Source organism: Citrus sinensis, chromosome 6 (genome assembly GCF_022201045.2).
Source record: "Citrus sinensis cultivar Valencia sweet orange chromosome 6, DVS_A1.0, whole genome shotgun sequence".
Taxonomy (NCBI): domain Eukaryota; kingdom Viridiplantae; phylum Streptophyta; class Magnoliopsida; order Sapindales; family Rutaceae; genus Citrus; species Citrus sinensis.
Genome location: NC_068561.1, coordinates 24,849,740 through 24,862,422, shown reverse-complemented (window position 1 = coordinate 24,862,422; position 12,683 = coordinate 24,849,740). Strand labels below are relative to the sequence as shown.

General features: G+C 33.7%; 1 protein-coding gene across 1 annotated transcript; it reads left to right on the top strand.

Annotated features, from left to right (window-relative positions):
• Nucleotides 1-4,472: 4,472 nt before the first annotated feature.
• LOC102609882 (ABC transporter B family member 15-like) lies at nt 4,473-10,543 on the top strand. Its single transcript, XM_006482440.4, has 8 exons — nt 4,473-4,611; nt 5,462-5,798; nt 5,919-5,973; nt 6,064-6,242; nt 6,464-6,921; nt 7,176-7,716; nt 7,831-8,754; nt 8,829-10,543. The coding sequence occupies exons 2-8, from the start codon at nt 5,544-5,546 to the stop codon at nt 10,197-10,199; spliced, it is 3,783 nt and encodes a 1,260-aa protein (XP_006482503.1). The 5' UTR covers nt 4,473-4,611; nt 5,462-5,543; the 3' UTR covers nt 10,200-10,543.
• The last annotated feature ends 2,140 nt before the right edge of the window (nt 10,544-12,683 follow it).

Sequence of the window (12,683 nt, the reverse complement as noted above, 5' to 3'; positions counted from 1 at the left end):
ATGAGGACGAATGAGCCTATTCCATGACCCAAATGAAGTAACCCAAATGAAATGTTTAACTTATATTAGTAATAAAAAAAATATTAATATCATATATGTTATAATCATGGGTATGTCGTGGATAGGGAAATATTTAAAGCGTAAATAATAAAGTAAATAATATAAATAACCAAGAAGAAAAAAAAGTCTTTAAGTACCGCTAATAAAGATCTAAGAGAGAGAAAATATGATGGATAAAAAAGAATGAGAAAAAAAGTGAAATTTTTCCATGGTAAATTTTTTTTTTTTTTGAAAAAAAGAAAAATTATACCATGTTATGGAATATATGTTTATCCATTTAGTGTGTGTGAAACGCATACATCAAATTAAAAAATACGTGGTACACAATATCTTGAGATTTAAAGAATGAGTTTAAAAAAAAAAAAAATCAATTAACTTGAGTTATGTATTTCACTCACACTTCATAAATTAGAAAGTGTAATGCAAATTAAAACTACTTCCCACCACTCAAAAGCTGCTGACTTGTAAACCATAAATACAGGGCACGCGTTTGTAAATTAACCATCCATAAGATTAAGAGAATTCTCATAACTCGATCGAAGACAGATACGTGAACAAAGAAGCTCTGCAACATTTGTTTCATATTTGGCTTGCTGCTGTTAAGTACACTCAACAAAAAGAATTGCTGCTACATGAGTTAGTTTATAAGTCAATTAATCCTTGGATTGTTATCGACACTTGCAGAAGATTTACAGCTATATATATACGAGTTAATTAAGCTGGAAAAGAAATCATTTATGCTGCGTTTACTTTTTGGATTGGAGTGAGAATCTTGAGGAGTGAAAATCCTTGGATTAGGAGTGTGGAGTGGGAGTGAGAGTATGGTGTTTACTTAGACTAAATGAAAGTATGGATTGTCAATCAGAATCCTAATTATTTGTTCACTTTGTCTTGGATTGGGAGTAAATTATTTTAAATTACAATTTTATCCTTATGTACAGAATTATAATTTGTAATTAAAAAATTAATAAAAAATATATTTGGAAAATAAAATAAATATTTTATTATATTTATAAATTAATAATAATTACTAATATTCTTAATTATGTAAATCATAATTTTTTATTAATTTTAATTTAAATTATGTGAATAAAAATTATTAATAATAGCAACACAAATGAAATATTATTATTGATAATATAGTACAAAATTAATATTTTTTAGAATAAAATATTTATTATTATTAAATCATTAATTAATTAATATTTATTAAAATTAATTTTTAATATTATTAATTTAAATATAATATTTATTTATTTTATTAAATATTATTTATTTATTTATTTTTATAAGGATAAAATGGGAAGAGGGGGGAGTGGATTCCCACTCCCACCTCCCCCCATGGGAGTGAGAATCCCACTCCCCACTCTAAAATTGAGTGGGACCCACGGATTTCCACTTCCACTCTTCTCTTTTTTAAGGTAAGTAAACACTGGAGTGGGAGGAATTCACACTCCACACTCCCACTCCAAAAAGTAAACACTACCTTAAATCCTTGAATTTTTATGTTGTTTTATCTTTTACTTATCACTAAGTTATGAAATTAGTCTTTGCTACTAATTATCCCTAAAAAAAAAGGAAAAAAAGAAAAATGGAGTGAAGCTATTCCAAACCCCATATTTGATCTCTTTAATAACCCTCACTCATATATATATATATATATATATATATATATATAGTCATTTTCTAATGCGGACGTCCTCATTTATTTTTTATATAGATGCACTTTAAAATCGCATTATTTAAGAGAGGTATGTTTTAACTCTTTAAAACCATGCAGTTTTATAGTTCATTCAGTAAACAATTTTTTTAAACTGCACGATTTAAAAATACATCCGCATTAAAAAAAATATAAACATCTGTAATTATAAATAATTATATATATATATATATATATATCTTATTCTAACCCCATCTAATCCCCCAAAAAGAAACTGCCCTGTTGTTGTATAGCCACTAGCGTTTTATGGTATTTCACTTTCCAAAAAGGGAAATTTTCCATAAATCCTCCTCGAATATTTTCATCATGGCGCTTCCCAAGGCAACCTGTTCCGCTTGCATTATAATAGTCTTAAAAGTTGTGAATTTAATAATGTACTGAAGAAAGAAAAAGACACCAATCCCAATTCCACACCTCGAATGAATTAAAAATTTCAGAGAAATCTGTTTTTCGTCCTTTATGGTAATTATGGTTATGGATATAATGGGAATTAAAACAAACAGAGGTATGATGTGATAAAAAGTGGATTAATTTGAATCCTTTGCTCAATTTATCTCATTAACATCTATTTTTAAATTAGAAATTTTAAAATAATTATTTCTTTCTTTCAATATAAACTATTTAATCCTTAATTTACCCTTACTATAAGGTTGATCAGTTTTCATCAACCCTACTGTTTAAACTTTTATATAAAATTTTAGAAATCAACTCTTCTTATCAAAGAATCTGGACAATTTGATTAATTGATTATTTATGAAATGACAATAAAAGTATACAGTGGCATCATATCATGTTCTTTCAGGTTTTAAAGACATAAAGCAGAATCGAGTCTTAATTATAAGACACATAAATAAAGCTTTTGCAATTTCGGAGGTTCTTTCGGACACAGCATGCATGCAGATCCGCCGGAGACGCCCCCAATAACCCAACATTATCAACATTAATCGTGTTAATTTAACTATATATATATATATATATATATATATATATATATATACACTTTTACTTCATGCGTGTCTAGTCGCCATATACACTTTCTTTTTTTGAAGCATTAATTTGAACCTTTTTATTTCTGAATGTACATTTCACCTTTTTTGACTCTTTCTTTATATCTATTTGTGGAAAGATTCCTCACGTTCAATTATGCAATTTCTTTTTTCAAAGTGTTACTTTTTATTGGAATTCGGTCTCTGTTGGTGGAAGTGGATAGCTTGTGTGTAATCCAACTGGTTGCTAGCTCCTCTGCACTCATTAATGATATATTGTTAATTCATCTTTTCTATCAAGAGCTTCTGAAGCGTGAATGGCGTTTTGACATCAAGTATATCTTTCGTGAAGTTAATTTTGCTCCCGATACTCTTGCTAAATATGCACACGCTCTATTTGTAGGTCTTTATATTTTTAATTTCTCTCCGATCTCTCTATCAATCACTTTCTTTTTCACGATATGTATGGGGTGGTTTATCCCTATTTTATTTTATCTTAATTTTTTTTGAAGAGTCCCTATATAAAAAAAAAATGTTATTTTTTATTGATATCTAGATATAAATTTTCTTTTTTAAAGTATTATTTTTTTCTCTTTTTAAGAATAAACGACGATAGTAAAGATAATGCACCATTTCTCTAAAGGGAAAATATAATATATATTTTTAAAATTGAACCAAGGGAAAATAATTCAAACTAGCAAAAGATTTTTTTGGATAAAACTGTTCATACCAGAAATTTGGTCTAACAGTGAAGATTAATTTTGATGTCTTAGGGTTGTCAATTATTCAAACAAAACTTTGTGTAAAAGATGAACGACAAAATTTCCAGTGGAATCCACACCTTCTTCTTTTCTCTTATTGACTTATCTAATTATTAACTTTTTCTTTTTTCTTTTTAATCTTTTGACCTCACCTGCCTTGCCATCTTGTCTTGTCTGGTCTATGTATGTTTAGTCTCTTCTGTGTTTGATCTCCTTTTCTTCTCCATTTGTTTACAACGACGTCATTGCCATGCTCATGCTCTTTTCTTTTCTTTTTTTTTTAAAAAAAGGGGGAAAACCCTCAATAATTGTTTTTTTTTCCAATTTATATAATTTATCCATTTTTGAAGATCTTTCTGTTCTCTCACCTGTATCTTTCTTTCTCTCTCATGCTCCTCTTCTATTCTCGATCTCCACTTTGCTAGAACAGTCTTGAATATGTAAAAAAAAAAAAAAAACAAATGGATTAGTTAAAGTTGAAAAAAAATATATATATCCTGATTTTTAATTTTAATTTTTGGAAACTATAATGGGAGGGAGAACAGTATTGCAATTTCAATTTAAGTTATGATATTGTCACCGTATATGATCTTCTGTTCGGATATATTAGAAAAAAAAAAAACTTAAACTCTTGGTTTAATTCTTCTTTGAAATATAAAAGCCTGTTAGTTTGCTAAAAAAAAAAATCATTTAAATTAATAGATAACGAGCTTTACGTGGTTGGAACTTGAAAGTCTCTGTCTAGTTAAGTTTTCAGCATTAATTTGAGCTGTCTCTGGTTTGATATGAGCTTTTAATATGAGTGTTACGTTTGTGGTGAGAAGTCTTTATCTCGAAACTGCGTGATTAGAAGTCCTTCTCTCAAAATTAATACACATCTAAGTTTCGACAAATGATTATATGATCAAGTTTGATATCTTAAAGCAGTTCATCTTCGTCAAATCATTTGAATGAGCAACTTATAAGGAAATTTATCCTGAAATTCACAAATTAACTGTTAACTCAATCTTCTTGTACAAATAAACAAGACATAAGTAAAGTGAAGTACAAAGTATTAGCTAGCCCTTCAGCAAAATGCCATTCTGTAAGTACTAATTTATCAGCTTTTGTCCATCCCCTTCATTTATTTCAGAGAGCCAATAAGGGCCGCGTACATAAATTCAAACAGTCAGATTCAGAATATTATAATTTAATTAGATTGTATTAGGCTTGATGTTAGTGTTCCGCATTGGCGGTTAGTATCTTATTCTTACATATATGATCAGTAGGGTTTCATCATTCATGTTTCTTCTCTTGAATCTTGATCCAATGAAGCGCGCGCGCATGAGAATGTGTTTACCTCATAATCCGACTAATGACTAAACACTCCCATTAATTGTTATTATTATCTTGATTCAGATGAGTGGTGGCAGATGGGTGGGATATCGAAGGCATTGCATATTTGCATTATGATGATTATTCTTTCGATTTAAGTAATCATATGGGAAATGCGTGGGAAAGCATTTAACGACTTTTCCCGCCATTTAGTGCAGTCCACAGCTGCCCACTGAACACTCTCTCCCTCAAATACCAGATTTCAGATTGTGGAATTGTAAAGGATGTTTTCTTAAATGGCCGGCACCCAGTTGTGCCCCAGAAAAGTTGTTTGTTTTCTATTAAAAATTTGTAATCCTATCACAAAACTATTAAATTACCTTCTTATTAGAATAATCCGGTCCTTACCTCATTGTATCATCGTTCTATTTCACAATTCACTACCCGTCTGTCCCTTTCCTTGTAATTAAGAACATTGTTCGCTTGCCCCCACAAAATTAAAGTACCCCTTTCTTTGTAGGAATTTTTTTTTATGTGCCTCACGAAATTATTAAAAAAAAAAGTTATGATAACAGTGGAATTTTTGCTACTTATAACATGACATTCTACCCATTTTGTAGTTAAGGCGCAGACACTCATACTCGTACTCACATTCAACCTTTTGGAAGTTGTTAATTTAATTTGTTTTGTGTGTCTGTGGAAATGATGAGTAGAGAAAGAGATGAAGGCAGCAGTACTATTACTAAGGTCAAGAAAAATAACAACAATGGGTCGTTTCTTTCTATTTTCATGCATGCGGACCGTTTGGATATGTTTCTGATGGTTTTGGGATTCATTGGAGCCATGGCTGATGGGTTCTCAACACCTTTGTTGACACTTGTGATGGCTAGGTTGATGAATACTGTTGGGAATGCATCGAATCTCACAACAGATGAGTTCACTCATAAACTGTACTACGTAACTCTCTCAACTTTCTTTTCTTTATGCATGTTTCTCTCATGGGAAATAAACTCGTTATACTACAATACATGTGCATATAATAAAATGTATTAATTATTTAATTTCTCTGGATGACAGGATGCAGTGATAATCTTGTACGTAGCTTCTCTTGGATGGATTGCTGCTTTCCTTGGTGGGTTTTATAATTTATTGGTCGAGTCAAAATTGTTCAAGTTCTATTAAATTAATAATCTTCGTTTTATTATATTTTTGGAACTTTTAGAGGCATACTGTTGGACGAGAACGGGTGAAAGACAAGCAACAAGGATGAGAGCTATCTATTTGAAAGCAGTCTTGAGGCAAGAAGTCGGATACTTTGATTTGTGTGCCACAAGCACAGCAGAGATCATCTCAAGCGTTTCTAACGATACTCTAATTATTCAAGATGTCATCAGTGAAAAGGTTAATTAATTAGTAATTTGATATTACTTCATTAATTTCAGCTTAAATTTCACAACAATTTTATTTAAAGTGGTTTTTCTTTTTTATTATTCTTAATTCCTAGATGTACATTGTAAGTTATTCTAATTGCTTGCGGTTGAAGTTATTCTAATTACTTGCTGTTGAAGTTATTCTGATTACTTGCTGTTGAAGTAACCGTCTGAAATATTTGTGCCTGACAGCTTCCAAACTTGTTGGTAAATTTTGCTACGTTCTCTGGTTGCTACCTAGTAGGGCTTTTGATTCTATGGCAGCTAGTTATTGTTGGGCTTCCCTGTGTTGTGCTTCTGGTGGTCCTTGGGTTGACATATGGAAGGACTCTGATGGTGGTAGCAAGAAAGATGAGAGAAGAGTACAATAAGGCTGATACGATTGTAGAACAGGCAATATCATCCGTAAGAACTGTATATGCCTTTGTTGGTGAAAGCAAAACCATTAATGAATTTTCTTCAGCCCTACAAGATTCAGTCAAGTTAGGCTTAAAGCAAGGGTTGGGGAAAGGCTTTGCCAGTGGCATAAATGCAATTACTTATGCTATTTGGTCCTTCTTAGCTTATTATGGTGGCAGACTAGTCATGTACCATGGGGCTAAAGGAGGGTTCGTTTTCGCTGCCGGAACCACCATTGTCGTCAGTGGCCAGTGAGTATCATCGCCTTATTACGAGAATTAATTCTTGTTTAGATTTTGAGTTATAATAGTTAGTTAGATGTAGCTAGAATTACAAATCAGTAATAGTTTGAAAAATGTTTTCCGAGTTGCAGCTAAATTTAATTGCTCATGGTCATGTTCATATTATCATGCACTTAAATTTTTGGATTTTTACGATATTTTGAGAAGATTAATCATTCATTAGTAATGATTGATGATGATAATATCGATCCTATTTTTGTTAGAGCATTAGGAGCTGGTTTATCCAACCTGAAGTACATTTCAGAAGCAACGTCAGCAGGAGAACATATAAGGGATGTGATAAAAAGAGTCCCCGATATAGATTCAGAAAACATGGAAGGTGAAATCCTGGAGAAATTTCTAGGTGAAGTTGAATTCAGGAATGTTGTATTTGCCTACCCATCAAGGCCCGAAACCATAATCTTCAAAGACTTTTGCCTCAAAGTTCCAGCAGGAAATACAGTGGCCTTAGTTGGTGGCAGTGGCTCAGGAAAATCCACAGTAGTGTCATTATTACAAAGATTTTACCGCCCACTTGGGGGAGAAATCCTGCTTGATGGAGTTCCCATCGATAAATTGCAGCTCAAATGGCTAAGGTCACAGATGGGTCTGGTGAGCCAAGAGCCGGCACTTTTTGCAACAAGTATTAAGGAAAACATACTTTTTGGCAAGGAAGATGCCTCAATGGAGGAGATCATTGAGGCGGCCAAAGCTTCAAATGCACATAATTTCATTTGTCAGTTGCCTCAGCAATATGATACCCAGGTAATTAGTTCTGCTCGGGCCTAGGCCAGCTTGCCATTCAAAATGACCGAAAGCAGACACTATATATTGAACTCACTCAATTAACAATATTTATATGTGTTTTAAAATTAACAGGTTGGTGAAAGAGGAGTTCAAATGTCAGGGGGACAGAAGCAAAGAATTGCTATAGCGCGAGCAATAATCAAATCACCCAGAATCCTTCTGCTAGATGAAGCAACCAGTGCCCTAGACTCTGAATCGGAGCGTGTTGTTCAGGAAGCCCTAGAGAATGCTGCCGTTGGCCGCACCACCATTGTCATAGCCCATCGTCTCTCTACCATCCGCAGCGCAGACGTCATTGTCGTAATCCAAAATGGACAAGTCATGGAAACAGGATCTCATGATGTGCTAATACAAGACGAAAATGGTCTCTACACTGCACTTGTAAATCTTCATCAGACTGAAAAAGCAAATACAAATCCTGAAGAGAAAAGTAATATGAATCTCAATAATGCAAACTTGCATAGCTTGTCTGTTATATCAAACTTGGCTGACGAAAACAGCGCGAGTAGTTGCAGATCCAGAAACTCTTTCTCGCCAAGCAGAGCTTACTCAGAGGATGACAATCGAAAAGAGAATAACAGCGAAGAGCATAACAATAAATTAACTGCACCATCTTTCAGGAGATTGTTAGCTTTGAATATACCAGAATGGAAACAAGCAAGCTTGGGCTGTCTGAGTGCAGTATTATTTGGTGCGGTGCAGCCAGTTTATGCATTTGCAATGGGTTCTATGATATCAGTATATTTTTTGAAAGACCATGATGAGATTAAAGAGAAAACAAGATTTTATTCATTGTGTTTCTTTGGGCTATCGATATTTTCTTTTTTAACTAATGTTTGTCAGCAGTATTATTTCGCTTACATGGGAGAGTACTTGACCAAAAGAATTAGAGAAAATATGCTTTCGAAGATACTCACATTTGAAGTTGGGTGGTTTGATCAAGATGAGAATTCAAGTGGTGCGATTTGCTCTCGACTTGCCAAAGATGCCAATGTGGTATGTACTAAACATTTTTGCTCTTAAAAGATGCATTAAAGTGCTCTTCTTAACTGTACTTTGATTTTTGGCAGGTGAGATCTTTGGTGGGTGATCGGGTTGCTTTGCTAGTACAAACTTTCTCTTCTATAACCATAGCCTTCACCATGAGCCTAATCATTTCATGGAGGCTGGCGTTAGTGATCATAGCAGTCCAGCCTCTCGTTATTGTATGCTTGTACGGTAAAGAGGTATTGCTAAAAAGCATGTCAAAGAAGGTGATAAAGGCACAAGATGAAAGCAGCAAGCTAGCTGCTGAGGCAGTCTCTAACCTCAGAACCATCAATGCATTCTCTTCCCAAGAACGGATCCTGAAAATGCTCGAAAAAGCTCAAGAAGCCCCACGACGAGAGGGTGTTCGACAATCTTGGATTGCAGGTGTATGCCTTGCCTTTTCCCGAGCTCTAGTGTCATGCGTCGTGGCACTAGCCTTTTGGTATGGTGGCAGGCTCGTCGGCAGAGGATACATTGATGGAAAATCCCTTTTTGAAATCTTCTTGGTTTTAGTGAGCACAGGCAAGGTCATAGCTGATGCCGGCACAATGACTACAGACATTGCTAAAGGTTCAGATGCTGTTGCTTCGGTCTTCGCGGTATTAGACCGGCATACTAAAATTGACCCTGATGACCTTAACGGCTACCAACCAGAAAAAATTATAGGACACATAGAACTTGAAGATGTGCATTTTGCATACCCTGCTAGACCTAATGTGATGATTTTCAAAGGCTTCTCAATCAACATTGAAGCAAAAAAATCAACAGCACTGGTCGGGCAAAGTGGGTCAGGAAAATCAACGATCATTGGCTTAATTGAACGGTTTTACGATCCTCTAAAGGGTGTTGTGAAAATTGATGGTCGAGACATCAGATCACACCACCTGAGGTCGCTGAGGAGACATATTGCACTTGTTAGTCAAGAGCCTGCTCTGTTTGCAGGTACCATCAGAGAAAACATCACATACGGAGCATCTGATAAAATCGACGAATCAGAGATCATTGAAGCCGGAAAGGCAGCCAATGCACATGATTTTATAGCTGGATTGTATGAAGGTTACGACACGTGGTGTGGAGACAGGGGATTGCAGCTGTCTGGAGGCCAAAAGCAACGCATTGCAATAGCTCGTGCCGTATTAAAAAATCCTGCAGTGTTATTGTTAGATGAGGCGACCAGCGCACTTGATAGTCAGTCGGAGAAAGTGGTGCAGGAAGCACTTGAGCGTCTGATGGTGGAGAGAACAAGCGTGGTGGTAGCACACAGGCTGAGTACCATTCAAAATTGTGATATAATTGCAGTGTTGGAGCAAGGGCGCGTGGTGGAGGAGGGGAGCCATCAATCTTTGTTAGCAAAAGGACCCGCGGGAGCTTACTACTCATTGGTCAGCCTCCAAACGACACCACAGAATTGAGAATACTCCTCAATTGATGGGTGGAATTCAATATACATACATACATATATATAGAGTGCTGTTTCAATCCGGGATTTCGAATTAGAACAATGTCTGGGAGAGAGACTGGTGGCCTTTGAATTTAAATTCAAAGGCCACCTGTGACTGCACATGGTAAACCAAAAAAATTAATAGAGAACTGTTTCAATCCGAGAGTTTCATATATATATATATATATATATATATGTACGTATGTACGTACGTACATTTGTATAATTTTATTTTTTTAGTTAAAACTTCAGTTTTTACTTGTTGCTCCTCTTCAAAGTATTAGGGCGTCTGCCAATGAATCATATATTGTAAGCTTCTGTATGTTTTTTTGTTTCTCCTCTGAGAGAGAGATTCACAAACTCATCGTGTCTTGGAAAATATTGCCATAATCGATACCCTTGATCTCCATCACCTCATTAGTCAATGCCACTCGAACGTTATATTTTTGGATCATCCGCATCCAACACTGCTGAAATTCGCTCGGCAATTTACCAATATATCCTCTTCGCATAAATATCCATAATCGCGGATTACTTTTACCTTACTTCCCATTTTGTCCTTGTGTGAAATTACGGAAAAGGATAAACCAATGAAGAAACATATTAATTATTGACGGCCATCAAAATCGACTCACCCTTTACCTTTCTTTTCGGTCTTTGTCTTACTTTACTTTTTGCTTTTTCTTTCTTCATTAGGTGGGAGACCTTTCAATCTGTTTGACTTGTTATTAATGTTTAGCGGCCCAACCCGGACAACGCATATGAATCAAGAAAACAACACTCCTTAATTTTAGAAAAATAAAAGAAGAAGACGGTTTCTTGAGGCATCCGAACTTTAGTTCCAAAAAAAAAAAAAAAAATTCATTCTGATTTTATATCACATATCATACGAATGACGATGATAGTGATAGTATTGAAAATGGGAAACGCCATAATTGTATCATAGATATTTTTTCGGTAATTAAAGGACGGTTTCTACCATCATAAATTATGTTGTAAATGAGCACTAAATTTGTAGAGATTCTTGAATCCAATTCGAAAAGAAAAACCAATCAATTTTAATTTAGTCGGTTTAAAAATTTTCATGAAGTTAATTGAAAAACGATGGTTGATGAAATAAGTTGAAAGATCGCATACCACTACTTTTTATTAAATGTCTCATTATGATTAGATTGGCTTGATTAAGAAGTAAATTATTGGTTCTAGAATGTTGTGACAGCCAACAACCCAATATTATGCTGTTAATTAGATAGATCATAGATTGCTTTTCCTTGATGTCTATATACAGGTTTTCATTTTGAGAGTGAAGATAATAAAATCTTATTTCAAAGAGAGAATAGCAAAACTTAAGAACAAACTTTTGGATGTAGCTAACGATGTATTCTTCAAAATATAATAATAATTATAATAAAATTGAAGGAGAACTCTTTGGATATTTATACATTTATAAATGTAAGCAATTGAGTAACTCTTTCTATTATCTCATAAGCAAATAAGCAATTGTGCATGCATAGGACGTGAGCTATGACGTCCCAAATGAGGCAAAAGTCGTGAATTATTTAAACTATCACCATGTAACGTAATTATCATTAACAAACTGACAATTCTTCTCTCGAATTATCTCCTTAACTTTTTCATTCTCACACTTTTTCTCTTCCTTTTCATCTGCTGAGATCTTTTTTGTTTTGTTTTTTTTTTTTTTTAATCTTTTTAAATCGCCTATCTTATCGTCATGTCTAGTCTTCTTTTGTCATTAATGCCCTTTCCCTCTCCCATTAGTTTGTTTAACAATAAGATCATGTCATGACTCATGCCCCCTCCCCTTCTTTTTGGTTTTATTTAACTAATCCATTAGGTTTGTTTATAGATTCGACAGAGTCCTTACGTTTTTTGGGAAAGGAAATTAAAGGGACTCTAAAAGCTGTAGAGATTGGGAACAGAAGACGAGCATAAGAAATTTTATATGTCGAAAAGAAACAACTAATTAGGTAATGCATATGCACGCAACTAAATAAACTGTAGGATATAACATAGTGATGATAGAATAAACTATAATATCTGTCTGGTGTTAATGTGTTATAGTAAATTACTTAAATTATTTTATTTTTTAAGTCATATTATTTTATACTCATTTTTGTCTTTTTTTTAAAAAAAAAATTAATTATTCTGTTTAAATATCAGTGCTAAAAAAAAAAAAGAAGAAAAAATTACTAATAATAGATTAGCTGTTCAGGTAGAATACTATTTAATAAAAGCATTTAACTATAGTATTTGAGTTTTTATTATTTAGATCCTTAAGTTTGGACGTTTTAGTGAAGAAACATTAAATTTGTCATAACTCATGATGAAATTACTCATTGCCGTTGATCACCAATAAAAAGTTGTTTAACGTTATGTTTGAATTGAATTGACCAGTAAGCTCTCTGAGATAGTGAGACTAAACGTATAAACCTAA

Excerpts from the sequence above, each read along its gene's own strand:
- LOC102609882 (XM_006482440.4), top strand. The coding sequence starts at position 5,544 with ATGATGAGTAGAGAAAGAGATGAAGGCAGCAGTACTATTACTAAGGTC. Across the intron at positions 5,799-5,918 it reads TCACTCATAAACTGTACTAC|GATGCAGTGATAATCTTGTA; the intron begins GTAACTCTCTCA and ends TCTGGATGACAG. Across the intron at positions 6,243-6,463 it reads AAGATGTCATCAGTGAAAAG|CTTCCAAACTTGTTGGTAAA; the intron begins GTTAATTAATTA and ends TGTGCCTGACAG.